The sequence below is a fragment of the Dermacentor albipictus genome, chromosome 4, assembly GCF_038994185.2.
Source record: "Dermacentor albipictus isolate Rhodes 1998 colony chromosome 4, USDA_Dalb.pri_finalv2, whole genome shotgun sequence".
In the NCBI taxonomy this organism is placed as follows: Eukaryota; Metazoa; Arthropoda; class Arachnida; order Ixodida; family Ixodidae; genus Dermacentor; species Dermacentor albipictus.
In genome coordinates, this window is record NC_091824.1 from 167,065,693 (window position 1) to 167,082,100 (window position 16,408).

The following is a 16,408-nucleotide window of genomic DNA, read 5'->3' on the forward strand; positions in this document are numbered from 1 at the left end:
TGGCGTTCAACCTGACCCCGACATGATTTGCGCTGTCCAGAACTTTCCTGTTCCGTCTTCTGCCGTATACGTAAGAAGCTTTGTTGGGCTATGCCCGTATTTCCGTCGTTTTATCAGGAATTTTGCCGCAACCGCTCGCTCACTCACCAACTTACTTAAAAAGGATGTTGCTTTCACATGGGGCCTTGCTCAAACCAAAGCCTTTTCTGCCCTCGTACGCTTGCTCACAGCTCTCCCTTTGCTGGCTCATTACGATCCATCTGCCATCACTGAAATTCACACTGATGGCAGTGGCCATGGAATTGGGGCTGTACTTGTTCAATAGCAGCATAACGCAGAATGCCCAAATGTATACACCAGCTGCCTCCTGTCACCTGCCAAGAGCAATTTTTCAATTACTGAACGGGAGTGCCTGGCATTAGTTTAGGCAGTTGCCAAATTCCACCTCTACTTGTATGGCCACATATTTTCTGTGGTTACCAATCACCACACTTTGTGCTGGCTCTCCTCACTGGACAATTGGGTAGACGCGCTACGGCTCCAAGAATATTCACTTGCTGTTTTAAACAAGTCGGGCTGTTTGCACAAGGATGCCGACTGCTTCTCCCATCATCCTGTCGACCACCCTGAATATGACGCGCATGACACCGACTCTTGCATCCTGGCCATTTCTGATCTGCACGACGTCTGCACTGAATGGCATGATGACTCCTTACGTGTTCTCATCGATTGTCTCAATTCTAGAGATTCAGAGCCCACGCTGCACCTGTTCATTCTCCGGGGCAGCATTCTCTACCGTCGCAGCTTACGCCCTGAAGGAGCAGAATTTTTACTTGTTGTATCACACCAACTACGGATACCAGTCCTTGAGCAGTTACATGACGCCCCTACTGCAGGCCACCTCAGTGTTTCGCGTACTTATGACAGGGTACAGTGCCGCTTCTACTGGCAAGGCCTGTGCTGCTCTGTCAGCGCCGCAAAAAACCTACTGTGCTGTCCACTGAACGCCTTCACCCCATTGGTGTGTCCTCAGAAGCATTCTTTCGTGTCAGTCTCGATCTGCTTGGCCTTTTTCCAACGTCGAAATCTGGCAATAAGTAGGTCGTAGTCGTGACCGATCACACGACCCAGTGTGCGACCACGTGAGCTTTGCGCACAAGCTGTGCAATTGAGGTGGCAGATTTGATGTCATTCTGCATCACTACACACCCCGGCACCTCCTCACCGATGCGGCCACACCTTCTTGTCTCGAGTAGTTGAACACCTACTTCGTTCCTGCTCTCCCGAGCACAAGCTTTCCACCACCTACCACCCGCAGACAGATGGATTGATGCAGCAGCTCAATCACATGTTGACAGAAATGCTGTCTATGGAGGTTTCCAATGACCACAGTGATTGGGACAATACGTTACCCTTCATAACCTTCGCCTATAATTCGTCCTGTCACGAGACCGCTGGGTTTTCAACCTTTTACCTTCTGCTTGGCCGCCACCCTTCTCTGCCCTTTGACACACTGCTTCCTTCCACAATGAACACTCCTACTGAATATGCTCAAGATGTCTTTGCCTGGGTGAAGCAGGGCACGGCAGATTGCCGGTTCCCGGCTCACTTCAGGCCATGTAGAAGATCTGGTACGACAGCCGATATTCGGACGTTCCAATTTTTTCCTGGCTCCGTTGTCCCTCCCATGGGCACCATGTCGCCGCGCCGGCTTGTCTGAAAAGCTGCTGCCGCACTACACAGGACCCTACATGATACTGCGTCAGCTTGGCGATGTCAACTACAAGATCGTTCCGCCAGGCTCACGGACATTGTGCATGTGTCCAGGCTGAAGGCTTACATTGCTGCGGGTTCAGCTCTTATAGTTAGTGCCGAGATGGCGCACTTACAGGCGGGGGTTATGTTATGGCACAACCAAGAGTGGCGCCAAGCAGAAGAAGACCATTTGACGTATAAGGGTGGAATCGATCTCGACAGCCATCTTGTTTATGCATCATTGTCCCTCTTGTAAATACTATAAATACATATTTATATGGGACTTCTGTAACGTAACAATATCATATCTCTTTAATGAGCTTTTTTAATGAAAGACTGACAGAGGTGTACGTTGTCACCATCCTACGTCAGAACTTCTGGCCATGTTGCTAAGACAATGGTAGTTATGCCTGTGTGATATCCTATATATTCAGGATTGTTGTGGGCTGTGAATGAGTGAGGGCTTCTGCGGGCATGAGAATCGCTGTACAAAGTCCACTTACCTGCGGTGCTGACAGCATGTCAAGGCTCCAGGTACAGAACTTGCCATCTGTGGATACGCTGACGAGGTTGTGCGCGTTCTGTGTACCGACTACTTGGACGCAATAGACAGGGTGCTGCAAGCAGAGTTACAGGCAATGATCATTAGGCCACTGCCATAACATTAGGTTTAGGTCAGCAAGCAAAAAGAAAACAAGCAACAGTGGCAATGTTTTGACCCGCATTTCCTTTAATTTACATCATCAAGTGCAGCCACTTGTACCGAGCGCAGCCTAGAAGGAGCACCAAGTGTACACAACTTTTGCAACTACTAGCTCGTTTGTGTTCAATTTTTCCCATAGGTAGCATTTTGCAGTGCGTCCAGTTTGATACCACATTAGCAGGCATTACTTCCCATTTTCGTCCTCAACTATCCAAAGTAGGTGATGCCACTAAAATATCTTGATTATGATGCAACAAAATGATGGCGCCATCTATGAGGTCTTGTAGCAAACACACGGTGTCCACTGTAGCTGTGACAGGTGGCGTCACTGTTCCACTACAGCAGAATACATGTTTTGAGTGGTGTCGCACCAAACAACACTGACTTCAGATTTATTGTGGATGAAACAGATAAGTAATGATGCCCAGCTCATAAAAAAAATAGTTGTCAAGTGAACCCACTGCACAATGCTACCTCTGCATGAAATTTGAGTGCCAAAAGCCAGTGGATTTGCCGCAAGTGTTGTGCACACCTGGCACCACACCTGGCACTCCTATTTATGCAACACTCAGTATAATGACAAACCGCCTTTACCTCCAATGCTGAGAAAGAAAAGCACTGAGCTGTACAGGACTGAAAACAGATAACACGAAACCTTTATGGCATTTACCTTCATAGATTAGTTGCAAATTACAAGTACAGTAGAATCTCGATAGTATGAATCTCTTGGGTCAGCGAAAAAATTTTTACCACCGAAAACTGTAAAAAAATTGGTAAATTAAGGGGGGATGCTGCAATAGAATGGCTGACTTGTTCAAAATTGAGTATTTTTCATTCCCCCTCTATTTTAAGGCTTTCCTTCATCTCATGGTGAAATATATGCAAGAAACACACAGCATATTTTGGGCAAATTTCACTTTCTTGGTGTATTGTCTTCAATTTGGGTAGAAAATCAGGCTTTCTTTTGACGTAGCCAAACAAGGGAACAGGCTGGCTTCAGGAAGGGATACTCTACAATGGATCACATCCGTGTCATTAATCAGGTTATAGAGAAATCCGTAGAGAACATTAAGCCTCTCTATGCGGATTTTGTAGATTACGAAAAGGCATTTGATTCAGTAGAGATATCAGCAGTGATAGAGGCATTATGTAATTAAGGAGTACAGACCACTTACGTAAATACCTTGGAAAAAAATCTATGGGCACTTTGCTGAGCTAACCTGTGATAGACAAAAGCTTATCTATGACTGCCTCTGTTGCTGTTGTCTGAACTGTTCTGCGGATGGTGCTGCCGTGGCCGCAACCATGGATGCAATCACAGCCATATGGCTGCAACATTTGTCGCCGATGTGCATGCACTCCCACACGCATGTCCGCGCTCTCCCAAGCACCCACTCGCGCAGCGCTACTGGCATGGCGCCTCCTCTCCTTGCTCCCCTCGCCGGTTATCACTGCTTTCCTGCGTCCACCACAGACTGCGCCTGGACACTCATGAGCCACTAAAGGCTTAAACCTTAATATTTGCAGAGGTTCCACAACTACCTTAATGCTACACAAGAAAAGCAGAAAGATACCTATAAGGAAAGGGGTCAGACAGAGGGAGACAATCTTTCCAAGTTATTCACTGCATACTTGGAAGAGGCATTCAAGCTATTAAATTGGGAAAAATTGGGAGAAAGGATCGACGGCGAATATCTCGGCAACCTTCAGTTTGCCGATGACATTGTTCTATCATCAACAATGCAGACGGTTTACAACAAATTATCGAGGACCTTAACAGAGAGAGTGTGAGAGTGGGGTTGAAGATTAATATGCAGAGGACAAAAATAATGATCAATAGCCGGGCAAGGGAACAAGAGTTCAAGATCACCAGTTAGCCTCTAGTCTGTGAAGGAGTATGTTTACCTAGGTCAATTAATCACAGAGAACTCTGATCATGAGAAGGAAATTCATAGAAGAATAAAAATGGGTTGCATTGCATACAGCAGACATTGTAAGCTCCTGAATGGAAGCTTACCATTATTATTGAAAAGGAAAGCGCATTTTACTAATGCTGACATAGGGGGCAGAGGCTTGGAGACTGACAAAGAAGCTTGAGAACAAATTAAAGACCGTGCAAAGAGCGATGGAACGAAGATTGCTAGGCATAATGTTAAAAGACAGAAAGAGAGCAGCTTAGATCAGAGAGCAAAAAGGTATAGCCGATATTCTAACTGACATTAAGAGGAAGCTTTAGCTCGGGTGCTCCTATCTAAATACATGCAAAAGGAGAATTCATTTTTCTCGGCAACCACTGCACCAAATTTGACGGTTTGTTGCATTTAAAAGAAAAACTTACAATCTAGTGACTGTTGGTTTTGAATTTTAGAGTTAGGTCGTAATTTTTTAATTAAAAATTGGCAAAAAGAAATTTTCAAGTAATGAAACTATTAAGTTTACAACACTGTAACAACAATGAAAAATGATAATACAATTCCGTGAATTGCATCTAATAGCACATATAAAGCGGACAAAATTGATATGTTACACATGAATACAAAAAAATTTAGTAATATGGAAATACAGCTTTTGCAGAACCCTTGTACCAGCGTAACAAATTCACGTAAGATGTAAAATGACATATCGAATTTGTCCGCTTTGAATGATCTAATGGATGCCGTTTACAGAACCGCAATATCTGTTCTTGATGCAGAGCAATGACTTTGTAAACTTCATGCTTTTATTTTTTTGAAACTGACGAATATTTGAAAATCTCTTTAACAAAATTAAAGACCTAAATTGAAATTCCGCTACCAACAGTCACTAAAATTTAACTTTCTCTCTCAAATGCAACAAATTTCATTAATATCGATTCAGGTGTTATCTCAGAAAAACGTTTTTACGTTTTACATGTATTTGAATAAACCGAGTCGGAGTTGGGCCCGAGCTAAAGCTTCCTCTTAAGAGAAAAAAATGGAGCTGGACAGGTCATGTAATGTGCCAGTTAGATAACCGCTGGATCATTAAGGTGACAAAATGGGTACTAAGAGAAGGGAAACGCAGTCGAGGATGGCAGAAGACAAGGGGGACCGATGAAATTAGGAAATTTGCGGGTGCTAGTTGGAAGCGGTTGGCGCAGGACAGGGTTAGTTGGAGATCGCAGGGAGAGGCCTTCATCCTGCAGTGGACATAAAACAGGCTGATGATGATGATGATGAGTGTCGCATCTTGGTATCGCCTAAACACGAGAGATTGGAGATCCAGATAGACACAGCACCGTACTTTTTCATGCAGAAATAAAAGCAACAAAAGCCAGTGCGTAAAGGAAAACTGGCATCAAGATTCGTTACTGGAATCACGTGGCACCCAGGGAGTGCTCCTACTGGCTGACTAGAATTCGGATCACTGGCATCCTTGCTTCACGCACATTTTGGCAGCAGCGAGCTGTAAATTTCACGTATTCTGAGGCTGAAATTTCAAGATCTGCCAGGTTATCTCAAGTTTTAAGCATGAAATGCTTTTAGCTACCATTGTCAGTGACCTTCAAGTGACCTTGAGCCGAAAGCCAGAGCCGTTATCCGGGCACTCAAACATAAACATCCAGGCAAGTTGCATGAACAAAACGAGACCATCCGGGCAACCAGTCAAAACTATAAAAAATTTGGTCACTGGCCCCCAACCCTTTGCACAGAACTGCATTAGATGTGCTAGTTACTGCCCAAACAAGTTACACAAATACAGTCGATGACCAATAATGCAGACTCCACGGGGAACGTAAATAAGTCCAAACAGTTGAATGTCCGAAAAAGATAACTTTATTTACGTTTTATGTCCCCTGTGCACGAACAAGTTATCTATGCGTTGTTGCATGCACTTCCGCTTAGGTACAACCAAGTCCGCCTGTATTTCTGCCAGTTTTGAGTTTCATTGTATGTCGACGCAAGGATTGCAAAGGCTTGAGTCAGATCCACATGTGGAAGGCTCCGGAGCCCACAGCACATCGTCATCTCAGTCAGAGTCACTGTTTGACGGTGGGAGAACTTGCTCAGTTATTTCGTCATCGTTCAGTTTGGCACATAACGAAACCGTGCTGTTGACGTCTGAAAAGTCTTCAAATCTAACGTTGACAGGAATCGGCACATCGCAGCCTAGCAGGTCATCAATGATGCCCGCATTTGAGCTCATTGTGGTAGGTGGCAGTTCAGCCTGTTGTGTTGCAGAGTCGGGCTCATTTGGACTGTGAGTGCACCATTGGTGCCATATAATGTGGCCTATGTACAACTTGACAAGAAAGGCTTCTTGGAGCCAGCAGAGAGCTGTCTGGAACGCAAACTAAAGAAACGAGCATAGCATGGCAGAACGCCGTCTGCAAGGCAAACTCGACAAACAGAATGGTGATAGCAGGCCATGCGCGAGGGTGCTGGAAAAGGATGTGATGATTGCGATGTTGATGCGACTTTCCAATTCAGGCACAGCTCACAGGCGTATAGCGAGAGACCAAGGCAAGGCCTCAGAGATTACTGTCTAGCACGTAATCTCTGAGGCCATACTTGATGTCTCGTCGATAATGGCAGCAGAGTTGGTATACATTACAGCCACAGACGGAGCATGGATAATCGAATGAAGAACTGGCGGCTGTTTGAAATATTAGTCGTCTTTACACATTAAGTCCATGGCGTCACTGGTGGTGCCGAGAAGCTGTCCGAATTACCGAGCATGTCAGAATTGTCGGCATCCGATTTATTGGTTGGCGACTGTATTGCTTCCAAGTCCTTTCTAATGTTTGTTCCCAATATCATTCAAGCTTTAACTCTTAGTACGGTGAAGTTTTATCTGTAATTTCCAATAACGACGTTCAAAAGGCAGGTACAAAGCACCATACACTTCATTGTCATATTTTGGCGCTGAGTGCTGAATGCCAGCGACCTACGAGTTCCGCGGCATGGGTTTTGCGTTGCCTCAAGAGACGGTGCCACACCTCGAGGCAACTCCTTCAGGCACTTCTTCTTGCTGCGGTGGCTTAGCCGTTATGGTATTGCACAGCCAAGCACGAGGTTGCAGGATCCAATACCGGCAGCGGCGGCCACATTTCGACGGAAGCAAAATGCAAGAATGCCTGTGTCCTGTGCATTGGGAGCATGTTAAGGATCCCCTAGTGGTCAAAATTATTCCCGAGTCCTCCACTAGGGCGTGCCCCATTATCAAAGCTTGGTTTTGGCAAGTCACACTCTAGAATTATATTCATTCTTGTTCTAGATGGGCAGTGCGCTCTGTCTTCCTGGCGTCTTTCGCTGCCTGTTATGCAGCCACTTTTCTTCTAGCTGGGCGGCGTCCATATGAACCAGGGCACAGTATTGTCGCGAAAAGAGTATAGCGCGGGCCTCTTTGCTTTCTTTCCGGTAATTTTGTGGGCTCCTCGACGCGGGGGGAAGCCTTTGTACTGGCCGCTGCTGCCATACCTGAGACGTCACTATGCACACGTGACACGTCCTCTTCCCACGCTCGGCTGTCAAAAGCTGATTAGTTATGGTCAAAGTGCTTCTGTATATGGAGTGCTGACGCGACCATTTCTTGGCCCCTTAAACTCTGACGCTTACTGGATGATGTCGGCCTGCCTGATTGGTCGGAGTAACGAAATAACCCACTGGTGGAGAAGCCTGCGCCTCCCGCCGGTTCGCGGGTCCCTTGGATGCTGGGGAAACTTATTTAAGGAATAGTTTGAGTAGTTTTGGTGTGAGCAAGTAAACAGCAGCAGACGGCGCAACTTCACCACGGGAGACCAGGCCGGTCAGGCAGGCCGACGACGACGGGTATGACATCGTTTTGTTTGTAGATATTTTTGTACAGTGTAAACTTATGGTAAAATACCAAGTCAATTAACCTAGTTGTTCGAATGCTACCTCTCATCGTCGTACCTGCAGATTTGGACTTGCCCCTGCCAGAGCTCATCCCCATTCATCTTCGTCTCCCTGGTGAGCTGATGCGTCAGATATTGAACGACTGCGTCACTTCGCTACGGTATGGTGTGGTGCGGTGGGGTATGCCGTTGCGAACATGCGCTACACACATTTTAAGATTGTGGCTAGTATCATTTCTAACCAATCTGCTTTGCCAGTTTCCATTTCATGCTTACATCTACTCTTGATAACAGAAGAGTCATCAATTTTTTTTTCATTGCTATGTCCTAACTGCTGCCCGATTGTGATAAGGACAGGATTTACGCGAGATAAGGGCGTCTGTTTCATTTTCTTTAAAGTGGCAAAGCTAATTTGTGTCATGCGATCTGATGGTTGCAAGGGTAGAAAAGGTTATAATTGTCGTTGGGTGCTGAAGACGACAGAAGGCGTGGAATACTGAGATAAGACTGCCCATGGAAGCAAAGGCCGCTGATCTTGCTGATGAGGCAAGACTGGGTCACATGTGATTGAAGACTCCTGATAAAGTTACAAGGGGTTTGAAAATGGCTGACAGGTTGTGTGGAGGGGAGGGGGGAGAGAGGGAATTCGGGGATGGAGTAAAGACGGAGTAAAGCAGGTCGCCCTGGCAACAGGAATGCGATCAAGGCATTAGCGTGGCCAATGTGCTGGTGTCTTGGCTCGACTGTTCGTATCCTCCACTGTGGCTTGAAAAGCAGTTCGCAAGGTTAGAAATTCAGCACATTGTAAGCTAATGGACTTGGGCTGATACTTTTGAAAAATTTGTATCATCTTGAAAGTCATATCGGGTATGATTGCATCACTGAGATTGTACTCTATAATCATGATTGTGGATCTAAAACAGAGTGCAATAATTCATTTCACAACAAAACAGTTCGGCAGCATAGTTTTAACACTTTTGAGACCACACCTATTCTCATCGATAGCACGTTATCGATGGTTACAAATGTGAATTCTGGCGCTATCCAAGCGCTTCTGGACAGCTAGTGCCATCTAATGGGTTGAAGAGCAACTATTTTATCAATTTCGCTTTTGCATTTCTCTTCTCCACTGAGCAGGAGTATTTAAAGCACCTTCGTAGTTGGGGTGACGAGAGCTCGTAGTTTTCGTGATGGCATCGACATTGTGTGTCAATCGACATTCACGAAAACAGTGAATTTTGACGGATCTCGACGCATCTGGTCTTGAATTTACAAGTGATGGTAGCAGCACCAGCTCACAAGTCGACTTCGATTTGTGAGACTTAGTACGCACAACGAAAGTGCGTCGAACTGCCCTAATACAACAACAGGCATTTACCGGTGAGTTCCACTTTCTTCTTGGACTGTTTCATCAATGCCACACATCAACCTAAGGGTATCTGTCGTGTTCTAAAGGTCACAGTTCTTATCTGCAGGGTGTCGACGTCATTCGGGCAGGACCACTTGTCAGCGGCCATGCAGACAGTGGAGTTTTGTACATGAAGACGGCTAGGAGTGGACCTTGGCATCGCGCTCAGGAGTGCCATGCGGCGGTTCATAAGAGCCATTGATTTCTTTTTCCTGTTTTTCACTGCCGAAATTATCAGGGAGATATGCAACGGCACAAATAAATATGCATGGATGCATATTTACGACGTCTGGCTGCTGTGTGCTGAGCCAGAAGGTAGTGAAATGCGAAATCCATGAAAAGGGAGAAAAACAAACAAACAAACAAACAAACAAACAAACAAACAAACAAACAAACAAACAAACAAAAACCGAGAAATTCAAGCCGCTGCACTATGGGCTGCTGCTCCAATACACGCCGCGCCCGGACATGTCTGGAAAGTGAGCGCTCATTTCCAGCCATCTCTGTGCGCCTCTTTCCCATCCCCCTTCCACCCCTCTGAGCACGAATGGGCCGCGCCAATTGCGCTGCTTGCGATTGCTCAGATGAAGGTAGCCCGCTGGCTCCTCAATCGGCGCAGTTCATGCAGTTCTGCAAAGAGCTTAACGGCTCACGTCTGTCTTTTTTGGTTGCATCGAAATTGTTTCTGGCCACATGATTGCTCAGCTTCGTTTGACTCGCTGCCGAAAGGGAAGACGGATGATCTGCCTGCTGATCGTCGGCAATGCACAATGTTGCTGGTGAAAAGAAAGTACACGGCTATAGATTTGGAAACTAAGTGTATATAACTGATGAGGCGATCGTCGCGAATGTGCTTACATCAGATAGCGACGACGGCAGCAATGACGCGGTAGGGTAGGCTGCCTCAACATTGTACTCAAAAGAGGCCCAACAGCAGATTCAGTCCCTCTGGGGCTTCGTTTTCGCGAGGAACTGGAGGGACTGAACCCGAGGGACTTCCGCTGCACTATGTGGAGCACCTGGATGCCTTGGAGAAGGATGTCGGCAAGCTTCACGTAAAGCATGCAAGGTTGACGGACATAAGGTTTTCTCGTGCAAACCGGTGAGAAGTACGTGGCGAGATGCTTGTGACGATCTCGTCTCAGCATTTCTTCTGGATTTCTCAAGCTGATAGGCTGCCGCAGCAGCCTGTCAGCTTGACAGGCTGCTGACAGTAAGTGGACAGAAGTTTCCGTGAGGAAGCCAGTGCTAATCGATAAATACAATATGGGCATGCTTGGAGTGTATAAATCCGACCAGCTCATTGTATCCTACAACATTCTTATGAAGTTTGTGTGTTGGTGGAAGACCTTGTTTTTCCCCAGTATCGATGTAGCTGTACCCTCTTTGACGAGTATTGTCAGCAGCATCCTGAAGTAATAGAATTGTCGAGAAGTTCGCACTTCGACCAGTTCACATTCAGGCTGGAACTAATTGAACAGCTGCTGGGATATGATGAGTCACATCTTGCAGACCCCACAGTTGCTCCAGGTGTTCTTTCTAGGAATGCACCACAGGGTCAACATCACAAACAAACAAAAAAAAAAGAGGAGAGAGAGAAGAAAGAAAGAAAGCAAGAGAGAGAGAGAGAGGGGGAGAGAGAGAGAGATATGAATACAAAACCATGTAAATTGTGCTACAAGAAAGGTACCGAGGGTCCCGTTGCAGTCTTTGATTTTGGGACCCTCATCTGTATACTCTATATTACCAATTCATTGTATTTAAAGAATAATAAACTGAAACTGAAACAAGAAATAAAAGTTGAGAAGGCAAATGTTCTTTAGCGAAATGTGCAGCTAACCTATGCTTCACCACATTGAGGAACTGCTTCGCATGATGGCATGATAGGCACTAGGGCTGATGTTTTCCTTTGAATTTAAAGAAGTTTTGTACATATAGAGCTTACATTTGCATGAGTATTGCATATGGCCCTTGTGTTCAACATACAGTTAAACCTCGATATTAGGAAGTCGGTAAAATCGGCAGTTTGCTTTGTTATATCTAAATTTCGTTGTATTAAAATTTGACCTTTTATGTAATTAAGTACATGGCTGATAGATTTTTACTATCGATTTTACGATTAAGTACATCGCTGATCGCCCCCGCAGCTGACAGCGTCGCCTGCACTGGGATGACGCAATGATGAAAAGCGCCGGCAGAGTGGAGCAAATGCTTCATCTGCCTCTCGCTCCAACGGGTCGAAACTCGAGATTACGCAATCTCCAGTACTAAACTCGCAGGAAAACAGTTTACATGATGCCACGCTGTCTTGGCACGCCCACTCTTTGCACATGTGGCATGTTACCTATAAAGCAGGGGCTGCGCGCGTGCGAGCACCAGAAATCGAGATGCATGCTAACTTATCCGCCTGCACCTCCTCACGTGCGCTTGATTGCTTTACCGCAGGCTCCCTCCCTCTTTCCCTTTGCTAGCGGGGTAGGTGCCCAGCACTCGTGAAACCACCTTCTTTCTTGTCTCACCCTGGCACACTTTCACTCTCACCTAAAGCACACATGCACGGGGCACGATAGGATCTTATAGCACTTGGACTTTGTATGTACCGAACATGATGCAGCTCCACTTCGCTGGCGGTAGGGTGACATGTGATCTAAGAGGTGCGTTTGCAAGCAGCCCCTTGTAATTCAATCACTTGACCATCTGCGTTCGCGGAAGTTTCCATTTATTGTCACAGCATCCCTTTGCAGCTGCAGTGAAACTTCGTTTAATTGAAATCACATACAAACAAACTTCGTATATTGAGGTTCTAAATACATGGTGTTCTACGGTCAAGGGGTTACGAAAAGTAAGATAGCTCATTATATCGCGAATTTCGTTATACTGAAGTTCATTATATCGAGGTTTAACTGCATGCATTTCTGATCTTTTTTATATTTATTTTGTGCAAAGCAGCAGTGATGTTTTTATCAATCCTCCTTTTTGTCAATTTTTTAAAATAATTTTTTCATATTATTTTTAATAAATATGCTGTTTAAAATTAATACCGTTGGGAAGATAAATTTTTCCTCAACAATTTAACACCATATATTTTAACAGCAAGCATTTTCTGTAGCAGGAAAAAAAAAATTCCCCGATTGCCCAAAAACTACCAATTTTCCCACAGTCACGCACGTGTCTAATGTTGAGACAGATTGTTAAATTAAGTAAACTGTGTCACACATAGAAGTATTTATCATATATTCTGAACATTAACTATGCACATTTGCTTTTCCTAGAAAGTGTATTCCTATTCCGTTGAATATTAAGTGCCTTTTACCAACCTGCTTTAATTCCTTCTTCCCCTATAATGCTGTATTCCCCGAGATTATTATAAATAAATAATGTAAATTACTCAAGTGACTGCACTGATATGAACAGGATAAACGAAATATGAGTGCTAAAGTGGGCAGAAGGAAAGGTAGAGCTAGGTTTCTGTCTTTTGGCACCAGATTTGCCACCATTTTCATAAATGCAGTGTTCTAATATTATTGATGCGGTCTTCCAATTCATTCCTCCAGTTACGAAGCTTCTTGCACAGCATGCTGGCACTGGCTTGCTGATTAGGTGCATTGTTGCCTCTCAGAGGATCATGCTCCACTGGACTGCAGGCAATCCTTACTGTGTGTGCGGCGGCCGAAAGAGGACTCCGTTGAACGGGTGTTCGCCGGTTATTCCGGTTGTCCCAAAGTGCAATCTGGCCAGAATAGGTGCCTCCAATGATGAGGTTCGGGTGGAACTTGGCAAAGCATGCTGACACCACTGCAGACTGCAAAGTGGAAAGATGCGAAGTACAGTCGCCATCAGACTTAACCTGGTTAATGGAGATGCATATCTATCAGCTTAATATTCAAACACATGATCTTCCAAATGCTTTGAAGGCGCATTAAGCTAGCACGTTCAAGTCACCAAACCATATATCTCCAGCACCATCTGCAAAAAAGCATAAAGGCACTGAAGTGTGTTTTGGTTAAATATGACGAAGCATGTACATTACTTAAACCAGACACTAAAACTTTGATCATCCATGGCTTAAAAGGTATCTTTCGGAATAAAAATGATACTTCAACGACCAAGTCTACGAGAGCGCATGAATTTATGAGATATGGCAAATGTTTAAGAAGGCACAATGACTGGTTGATGGGCTTTAATATCTCAAAGAAACACAGTGGATATGAGAGAAATTATAGTGGGGGGGCTCTGGGTTAATTACTGTGCCTCCCACGTATAACCCGCACTCCCAACTACAACAGCCCAGGGGAAAAAAAAATCTATAGCAAAAAAACAAACACAGATAGCTGTATACTGACAACAATTCGTGAATGTGACACATACACACCTGACAATGAAAGATATACTCAGGTGTGGTTTTCTTGAATTTCATGTTCCATACAAGGCAGACGCCGTCAGGGTCATTCGGAGAGTCGTAGTTGTTCCCATATGATGCCACGAGAAGCTCTGGAAACTGCAGAGTATTAAATCTCTATTACCACTCCGTGGATGTTCCTGCATGCTTCAGGTGAACTTGTGCCCATGCAGCATAATATTAATGGCCAAATTCAAACAAGAGTGTTTATTGAAGTAATGTAACTCATTTAGAATCTCTGAAGGATGCCATGACGTAGAGGAGTCACAGTTATCGTATGAAACCAGTTTTGAAATCGTGTTCTTTCTTAAAGTTAATATTCTGATATTTCATCCATCTACAAATACACATTGGAAATGAATTATAAAATAATACAGTGGAATCTCGATGATACGATCACGGCTAATACGAATTTCTGGATGATACGAATTTTTCTGTGGTCCCGGCCGAGCTCCATTACTTTGCAACGTGCTAGAGAACGGCTGTTACGAATCAATTTTCGACCCGCGTCGGTCGATACGAAAATTACCAAAGACACTTTGGAAATTCTAAAGTGTGCTTGGCGCAAGCCAGACACTGCTGCCGTCTGCGCTCCGCTTCCCTGGCTTTGGTGTTGGGCGATATCGCCTGTCGCTGCTGCCGCTTTCGTTCTGCATGTCTGCTTTTGATACCCGGAGATCTAATCAGTCGCAGTTGGCGTTTCCTTTCTGCCTCCCTTGCTTTCGTTCTTTGCTTTCGTCCTTTCGTTCCCTTGCTTTCCCTTGTTCCATTCTGCTCCCTTGGTGTTGGGGGAATTCGGCGTCCGCTACCGCTTCCCCGAACCGCTTGGCGCGCAATCACTAGGCCGCTTCAGAGCCATGCATCACACCCACTCGACTGCAACGAGACGTCTGGCGAAGGAGCGGCAGTGCAGCTGCCACTGCCGACGCACGCTCGTTCTACCGCTACTGTGCGACGTCACGGTTGCTATGCGCAGCTGCGCCCCTCACCGGCGCGCCGCTTGCTAAGGAAGGGAGGAGGTTGCGCCGCTGCGCGGAAGAGAGGCCACAGTTGGCACGTTTCCAGCGCACGGACGGATGTGACCGCGAGCGTGAGCCGCGGTCGGCTCATGCTCGCTCACGACGGCCACGAAAGAGAACAGCGCGCCGTCACGCGATTTCTCCCTTTCTCTTTTGGTGTGGAGGCGCGGACACGGCGCCGGACAGCGCGGAGGCCGTGACTGGGCGCGAAGAGTTTGAAGCGGTGGCGCTTTTGTTGCTTTTGTGCTTTTCCTCCTTTTCCGCGTGCCATCGGACGGAGTAGCTGCTGTGCTTTGGGCCGCGTTCTTTGTTAGACGTGGGCGATGGCGAAGGACCACCACCGGCGGCTGAAACGCTGCACGCGCTCTAAGTTCTGAGGCGTGTTATGGCCGCAGTTGAAACCAGCGACGACATGTGCACGCGTTTTTATGGCTTTGGACAAGGTCTGCTAAGTGACCTGACAAAGAAAAAGAAGCAGAAGGACATTAGAGACTTATTTTCAAGAAATAAATGCTTTTTACGTACGCGTGCCTGAGTGAGTTCACCTCTGACTCTTTAATTTAGCTAGTTTTAATTGTTCCGATGATACGAATTTCGGCTAATACGAATATTTTTCGTGACCCCGTGAGATTCGTATTATCGAGATTCCACTGTATCATAAAAAACAAACATTCTTCAGAGCTAAAAAAAACTCCCACCCCCCTTCTCAATAGTTCTACTATTATAATCTTGGTACACCTACATTAATAGTGTAGAGGAAACAGAACACAGTAAGTTTTACAGACCATTACATATATTGATATACTTTATGAAGAATAGTCTTGCACCTTAATTCCTTCGTTAATGTTCCAAGTATTCCCATATCTCACACAAAAAATTGCTGTCTAAACAAAAAAGTGCCACCTGCAAGCTTAGGATGCAGTAAACCTTGTTCATACGTTTTTGAAAAAAATGCTAGAAAAGACATACTAACCGGAATACATACGATTCTAAGTAACTAAAAGATTTCCACAGACTCTCCTATTGTTGACACCTATGTATTGCAAAGCGTCGCTCGGATCGTTGCTGCACCAGACACTGAGGCGCGTTGAGCTGGTGGTGCTCTGGGGGGTCCGACATGCGTTTTGTTGTTTTTATACTGCATGGTGTTTAAGAGGGCAACAGGAAATCTAAACGAAATCGAGCTGGTGGACCGCACGGGATGCCAGAAGCAAAACGTGATGCCCACATCGCACTGCCTGCAACAGGGATTATCGCCTACTAAAACTGCGACTGTACTTATTTTGCA

The 16,408-nt window shown here is 45.5% G+C and overlaps 1 protein-coding gene across 29 annotated transcripts in view; it reads right to left on the minus strand.

Moving 5' to 3' along the window:
- Nucleotides 1-16,408, minus strand: part of LOC135910060 (cytoplasmic dynein 1 intermediate chain 2-like) — a 112,722-nt gene that overhangs the window by 43,385 nt on the left and 52,929 nt on the right. For all 29 annotated transcript variants that reach the window (XM_065442041.2, XM_065442035.2, XM_065442037.2 and 26 more), the window contains 3 exons: nucleotides 14,075-14,200; nucleotides 13,358-13,504; nucleotides 2,259-2,372 (listed from right to left, as the gene is read on the minus strand). In XM_065442041.2, the coding sequence (XP_065298113.1) occupies nucleotides 2,259-2,372; nucleotides 13,358-13,504; nucleotides 14,075-14,200 (387 nt within the window). The remainder of the gene's footprint in view (nucleotides 1-2,258; nucleotides 2,373-13,357; nucleotides 13,505-14,074; nucleotides 14,201-16,408) is intronic.